This window comes from Amborella trichopoda, chromosome 2 (assembly GCF_054954075.1).
Source record: "Amborella trichopoda isolate Santa Cruz 75 chromosome 2, AtrichopodaSantaCruz75HAP2 v2.0, whole genome shotgun sequence".
NCBI classification, from domain to species: Eukaryota; Viridiplantae; Streptophyta; class Magnoliopsida; order Amborellales; family Amborellaceae; genus Amborella; species Amborella trichopoda.
Genome location: NC_142337.1, coordinates 44,269,399 through 44,277,536, shown reverse-complemented (window position 1 = coordinate 44,277,536; position 8,138 = coordinate 44,269,399). Strand labels below are relative to the sequence as shown.

Sequence of the window (8,138 nt, the reverse complement as noted above, 5' to 3'; positions counted from 1 at the left end):
AGCCTAAATATTAAGCTTTGAAATTTTTTAAAAGATCTTCAATAAAAGTTCATTGAAGCTACAATTTAAAATAGGTAAAAAAATGTTTTATTTTCTTTCTTTCCTAATGTTTTGCTCATAAAATTTTCAAATTTTGTAGTTGTCTTGAGAAGTTATTTCACAAAGAAATTCTACAGATTGGGATATGTTAAATGAACCCAATCGATTTAGTGGATCCTTTCGGCAGGTCCCAGTGATCATGTATGTGTCCAACCTATCCAATTTTCAGAATGAAATGATCGGTTGTTCGGGGATTAACACTAATTTTGTTAAGAACATGTCATTATTTTTCAGTAAAGAAATCTGATACATTTACAAAACCCAATCACCAATATTATACAAAAAATAAATAAACAAGAAAAAGAATTACATGTTATCATGAGCAAAGTTTGGGCAGTGATCCTCCACTTCCTGGGCTTGGTAATGTTTTCTTCACAATCTTTGACATTTGAATCTGCATTTTTCTGCATATCTTCTCCAATTCCATTACCCTCAATTGCATCCCGTTTAGATGGGCTCTTAGCTCTTCATTCTCTGTCGAGAGGTCCACCTTCTTTGCATAAAAAACGATTTGCTCCTTGCTATAATTGTCTACACCCTTGATTCCCTTATTTCTATAAATGCATGGAGAACTGGAGCCAGATTTAAGATAACCACCATTACTGAGTAAGCTCTTAAGCTTACATTGCTGAGAAACCAGGGCTTGAAGGGCAGTTCTTGATGGGAATTTGGAGTTTTGAGCTAGATGCTTACATGCTTCTAATGACAACTTTTCATAGTTCAATACTATGCAAATCTTTATCTTTTCTTCTTCAGACAACCTTCCATGCACCTAATGGTAAACCCATAAGATCAATATAAATTTACAAAAGAAAATTCAAGAAAGGCAATTTTCCCAATCTTCAAACCATTGGATTTGTTCAAGGCCTTCTCCTAAACAATAAATACTGTTTAATTCATCAAAATCTCAAATGAATCTGGTTGTTCTAGGTTAAAATTTCCAATTATCTCAGATAAAACTCTTAAAAGACAAAAATTGAACTTGGCTAAAGAAAGAATCACCTCAAAATACATGTCTAAGGCTCTGTAAATCCCATCGTAAGAGTCTATTGCTGCATCTGGCAGGGCTTTAATGAGAGCTACAAACTTTGCGGGTCTCAAATTAGAGTCGGGAGCAACCTCCGTTATGTATTTGTCCATCAAGCTCCCCACCGTCTTCAATCCAGTGAGAGAAACATGATGGCTAGAAAGAAACGATTTCAAGAACCTCGAGACCAAGTTGACATCATAGAGATAACTACTTCCTGGAGGAGAGGGAAAGAGCAGGTTATCCATTGTGGCTTGATCAAGCAATGAACCAATCATGGTCTCCAATTCATACCTGCAACTCTTACTGATACCTATGTTGGAACTCACTCTGAGAATTCCAAAGAGCCCTTTGCATGAAACAGACCGTCTCTCAAGTAAATAAAGTAGCCTAACTACAGTCTCTACTAGATCCCTCTTTTGCACTGAATTTGACATTGCAAACCTAGTTGTGACACAGAAAAAGAGGAATTTTGCAAGACATAATTGATCAAAATTCCTTGAAATCATGGTCTGGACTATGGTCTCGATAATGTTAGGGCTCAGAAGCGACAGATCTTTGAACCACCAAGGTCTGAAACTATATTTGGCACTCTCAGAGCTCTTGGTATCACAAGAGAATCGGAAATTAGAGCTCTCAGGAGAAGAACCAGAGGTGCACATATCACTTGTAGAAGCGATCCGTTGAAGCAAACCATCGATACATTTCTTGAGCACCATCGATGAAGCGGGGCCATTTAAGCGAAGATAGCACTGTTTGATTGCCACAAAAATTTCAGGCCAAGTCCAGTATATCATTGTCTCAAGGAATCGATCTGTTTGTTTGATTAAATTGCAGGGAGCGACTTCGTCAGTCATTTCCATGTAGTGGCCCCCCACGTGAAGCAAGCAAACATTAGAAGGGGAAATGGGTGCCCTGCCATTGTTGTAACAGAAGCTCGACATTAGCTCAAAGGCCTCTGGACCGCCAGGTAAGTCATGAAGGATGACTTTCATAGACTGGGAACTATGGTGGCTCACTGTTGTTGCAGAGTTATTGAACAATTTGCTCAGTTTAGCTGAGAAAGATGATAGAATTTTCTGCAAAAAACCAAAAGGTCTGCTTTAGAAGCCTGCTCTATCCCTGTTTGCCCTTTTCGTCTCTCTAGAGAGGAAATTTGAAGAAGCCAATCAGTAGAGAACCATTTGGAACGGTAAAAAGATAAAGATATTGAGGAAAAATCAAGTAATCAGCATTTAATCCTCCAAAATTGGTCTTAATTAAATAGCAGACAATTAAAGAGGAACATTGCCAAAAGGCAAACAGCCAAACAAACTATAAGGGAACCAAGAGTCAATAGAACCATTCTCAAATTTAAGCCTTAACTGGAGAAACTTAATTGGTAATAGGATCATAAATTCAAGGAACAGTAGAAAAACTATGGAGTACGAAAGTAGATAGTAAGAGGAAAAGCTCAGCACTTTTATTTTCGTTAAAATTGTGAATACCCATGGCCAAAGTTTCTTTTTGCAAAGAACCAGCAATATAAAAGCCACTGCATCACAATCACCATAAATCAATATCATTGAGCAAAACAACATAACTTCAATCCTCTACCAAGCCACACCCAAAGAAAAAGAAGAAAAAAAATGAAATAAACCTATTCTCTATAAAAAATTTAAGGAATGGGTACAAAGGTTCAAGCCAAAAGAGCCACAAATTCAGTCTCCCTGCTGAATATAACTTCCATGGAAAAGAACCCACCATGAATCATCTAAGAAACAAAACCAATAAACCCAGAGCAAATCCCTACCAAATCACCACAGAAGAGAGAGAGTTACCTTGTCCACCAAAAAGGTCTGCTCCCCATTGACATCTACTTCCAGATCACACACCAAATGCATACTTCCAATCCCCCAAACCCAAAAATGTCACTCCAAAGTCCAAACCCACTTTATTTCAGTAGTCAATGCCACCCCAGAACCCCCACAACCTCAACAATTCATAAAACAAAAAGAAATCTCATTCATAGCAGAGAGAAGGAGAAGAAACAGAGAATAGCCCTTTATTCTTGAGTGTGTAAGAAGACAATGCAAAAGAAGCCACATTCTGAAGGAAACTACGTGACTTTGCAGCCCAAAAGACGTTGGAGGAAGGCAAATTGGTGTAGAAAGAGTTAGAAAGATGAGAGAGAAATAGAAAACATTTTTAAGGTCTGACATTCCTGCAATTTACATAGTAAGAGAAAAGGTCCAATGGGCAAAACGCTTTCTTCACCCCATCATATTCTATGCCATTGCCAATGCAAGAAAAGAGTCATCCTTACTCCCTAAATATGCACTTCCATCTTCTTATTTTATTCCTTCCTGTTTTCCCTCTTTTGTGTTAGAGTTTATATGTTATTTAATCTTAGATTTTAGGAATTTGTATGTTCTTTAATCCTATTTTTTATTATATTTGCTGCTTTTTTATCATATTTGGCCGAGGCCCTAAACAATCAAAGTGCGGTGTACCTTGAAATAATATTGAAAGATGTTATTTCAGTAACGGAAATCTTTGCGATGGCTTGAAAATTTATTTTCATCTATAATTATAAAATTGATAACTTTAAAAATAGTGTAGATCGAACATATCTATGAACACTTGATAATCATAAAAATTGACATTCTATAAAATACATTACAAAATGCATAGTTTTTAAGACTTGAAATCCGTTTTTTCTCATGTTCATACAACTTAAGGTTGAGACGATCGATTTGAGGATTTTTGGGACATCAAAACAACTTCTTCCAATGAATTTTTGAGGTGCACATTAATTTGATTGTTTACGGCTTGACCCTTATATAATTGTTTTCCTATTTATATTTATGAAAAATATTTTCCAATCTTGTGGGAGTATGCTATCTATCTACTATCTATCTACTTCTTAAGTAAATTTTACATTAGGAATATCTTTTGGGTCACAAATTTTGGGATGTGATCTCTAGAACCTCAAAACCAACATACGAAGAAAAAAAACCAATTTAACTCTTACTCTATGTGTCTTAAAAAATTGCATCTGCCCAGGAACAATCCAATTTTTAGAGGGAATGATCTATATGTTTCAGCATTCAAAGTCCGAACTTCTTCCTTTGAAAAAAATCATGGAGTTATTATTAGATTAATTCCAGATTTCAAATTAAAAAAACTTCCAATTACGTGTTTTTGCAGGAGCGAGTAAATGTATAGCATATGCTCCCCAAAAGCATACGATACGCTCTCTAATTTTATTGATTAAATAATTTGATCCTAACTTTTAGAGAATATATAATCTTTAACATGGAAATCATGATTATAGAAAAAAAAGTTAAAAATTAGAAATAATAATTATATTAAGAAACCATTTGGACCGTTAGTTACACTTGTTTTTAGATGAACTACCTATTTGCATTCATCTTTAAGATGGATGCTTTATACCTCTATACCGCATACGACAGAAATGCGGTCTGGCCCGCATGAAACAATTTCTCTTCTTCTATTTTTCTACTTAAACCTTTATATATTATTACAAATTTTTTATTTGTTAACTACAGGGTTTGCTACCTTAGGCGAGTAGACTCAGATGCATCAGAGTTGGTCAGGCCTGACAAGGTACCAAGCCCATAGGTCCTTCAACTCGAGGGGATATAAAATTTATTCGTTGTTCATCTGATTTGATCTTCAATCTAATACCTACACCACCAAACCCCAGTGGCACACAGACATACACATAGACACGTATATGAGATAGAGAGATGTAAATTTATCAAAATTGTCACAAAAGAGACAAATACTTTTATATTTTACCTATATACTTAGTCGAATTCCAAAATACCCAAAAAACAAACATGGTCTTGAGTTGAAATATTATAATTTTTATAATATTATATTATATTATATTATATAATTATATTATCATATTATCATATTATCATATTATTATATATTATATATTATATATTATATATTATATATTATATATTATATATTTATATTTATTTTTTTAATGTAATTTATATTATATAGTATATATTGATTTACATATTATATATAATATAATATTAATACATATTTATCATATATTGATTACAGAAAATATATTGCTTCATGTGCCTAATCATTTTCTCTGAAACCCAATTATGCTTACAATATTTTTTTTTGCTTTTTTAATAAAAACAATAAATGTAAATTTTAAACATTTTTTCCAATTTTTTGGGATTTGTTTTATGATTTTTTAAGTTTTTTGGAATTTTTTTTATCAAAATTATATTTTTTTAAAAAAATTGAAGCACTAATCGACTGATCTAGTCGAAATCGGTCGGACTAATCAGATCGGGCCAGGACCGACAAGTCGGCCGGATCTGTTGTTTTGAACACTGCTGTACACTATGCCTTTCTTCTAGTTTTCCTAAAAATTGCTCCCTAGCTTCAATGGATAAGGGTGGAGTTTAAATTATGCGTATATGAGATATTTTTTGATGATAGGGTATACCTAGGAGGGACGAATTTGTAATTTCATTCTTTCAGGTCATGGAACAGCGACGTAAAGTTGTCATGAAGTGCTTTTTGTTGTGGGATGGATAGCTTCCCTGGTGGAACGGTATCCACCCCTCCTTGTTTACTACTCAACAATGTTTCAATTTTCAAGTTAGTCTTCTTTTAATTATTGGAACCAAGAAATTTAAAATAAGAAAAATATGCCCCAGACAGCCACAAACCACAAAAAATAATCCATTGCACCTAGAGGACCAATATGACCGTGTTGGACTCCTCAATAATAAGACTATGGGACTTAGCTGGATGGTATATTTTTATTTTATTTTATTTTTAATGTCAATTTCAGAACTTAATGGGGGTATTTTGACATTGCGGGATGTTGAGTACGATTTAAGAAAAATAGTTTATATAAGCTTGTATCGATACTCGTAGAAGTAAGATTGTATAGCCTATATTGTCTATATTATTGGGGTGAAATAGATTTAAAAATGATATTTTTGTATAGCCTCTCCTGGGCTTTTTTTTTTTTTTTTAATGTCTATATACCAATTGGACTAGGTGAACCAAAACCGATAGGGGTGGCAAAAGGTTGGGTCGGGTGGGGTTCGAGTCGACCTTGGTCCAGACCTGACCCAATTAAGTTTCACATGGACCTGGATTTGGCTCTATAAATTAAAAAATAAAAATATTTACTTCATATATTGTGTAGTATATATTTTGCATTTTATGTCACGTCGGTTCGGGTTGTTTCAGTCGAATCTGACCTACCTAACCCTGTACTCCAGCTGATCCGATAGGATCCATATTGGACCCCGTCCCAGACCCAACCTAGGATGGATCCAAGTTATTTTAACCAGTGGATCCAAAACATGGATCACGACTCGGACAATGGTTAGGGTCAACCCACAGGGTCGGCGGGGAGACCCAACCCGATTGCCCACCCTAAATACCAATGCCCCAGCGATTGCACATTCTTGGACACTGCAATCACTCTAATTATGTTTAGAGAGAGAGAAAGATTGTAGAAAACCGCGTCTCTAGAGAGAGAGAGTGGCTGTTGCGGACGACGATGTCATGAGAAAGATGTGCATTTTTGTTGGAACTTGGATAGTCATGCTTGTCAATAATCCCATAATTGTATAAGTTAAGATATTTTTATGACATCCTAAAGATGGAATGGGATGACTGAGCACTAGGGTTTTCAAAGGGCAATTTATCCCAAAAAGGGTATAAAGAGGAGGAAGTTTGGACGACTTCCTTCTCTTTCTCCCATTTATTATATTGTAATAATTATTATTCGTTCTCCGCGATTCCAGCTGCAATGCTCCCTTCTGTTTTTTCCTATCCTTAATGAATTATCACATATCGAGGGAAAAAAGAAATGGAAAATTTCACATAATGAACTTATATAGTATATTAAAGCAAAAGTTTCTCTTTTTTCATCGAAAGAAAACGCAAATATAAGAGGAAAGAACCACATTAAGGAAAATACAGTTTTGGTGCAAGTCTTGGAATATTCTTTCATGAGATTTAAGGGACAATGAAGATCTGTTTGTAATTGTAGAGTAGGTCACTGTATTTATTTGCTCAATGAATAAAAAGCATTTGCTGGAAGCGAACCATATATCTTAAATACAACATTCAAGGCTTCTCCAATGATCAAATATATGGAAGTTAAGGTAAAATGTAATTAAGGTAGAAGAAGAAGTAGTCATTTTCTGCCCAAGTCAGTGAAGATCATTTGAAGCAAAGCATCCATTACGTCGGTTTGCTTGCAAAGGGGACGGATTAGGCCTCAACATTACCAAACAACCTCAAATGTTGAGCCTTCTCTTACTGCAACCTCAAATTGCATTCCCCGTGCTTGCCACTTCAAGCCCAATATAGATGGTTCTTTCATCCATAATCCCAACTGCTAATTGCTGAGGCATCATAGGGAGTAATGAAGGTGGTTTTATATTTGCCTTTGCAATTCCCTTAGGTCTCAATTTCATCAATATTATCAACTTCCATGCTTTGAACTGGGGCATCTTTCTTGCAAAAGAACTCAATTGCAAACCTCTCATCATAGAAATTGCTTGTAGAATCCTTAAAACAAAGTCGTAAGCATGCATGGAAGTTGCGTATAGTTTTAGCTAACTGTTGGGTAAGCCTACCCTATGCCAATCACCAGTGACAGATTTTCCATATATACTTGAAGGCCAATATGGTTGCTGATCATCTAGCAAAGCGGGCAACATCCATGACAGAAGCTAAACGTTATGTTGTGCTCGCTCCCAGATAATCTAGATCCTTTATTATATGATGTTGCTAATGTTCCCCTCAAAAGGGGTGTAAAATTATTGTAAATGTTTACATCTTTTGGTATTCCATTAATAAAATGGGTAGGGGCCATCATCCCCATTGATTCACCAAAAAAAAAAGAAAAAAAAAAAAAAAAAGGCAGAAGAAGACGTTATTTTGTTAGGCCCATCTTCTTAGGCTATCATAATCGCCGGAATATATATACCTATTGTGT

The 8,138-nt window shown here is 35.1% G+C and overlaps 1 protein-coding gene across 1 annotated transcript; it reads right to left on the bottom strand.

The window, feature by feature from the left end:
• Positions 1-303: 303 nt before the first annotated feature.
• LOC18440977 (Phototropic-responsive NPH3 family protein) lies at positions 304-3,504 on the bottom strand. The gene is made up of 3 exons (XM_006851107.4): positions 2,947-3,504; positions 1,102-2,205; positions 304-871 (listed from the first exon to the last, which is right to left on the bottom strand). Exons 1-3 carry the CDS (start codon positions 3,007-3,009, stop codon positions 416-418), a joined length of 1,623 nt encoding a protein of 540 aa, XP_006851170.2. The 5' UTR covers positions 3,010-3,504; the 3' UTR covers positions 304-415.
• Between the last annotated feature and the right edge of the window lie 4,634 nt (positions 3,505-8,138).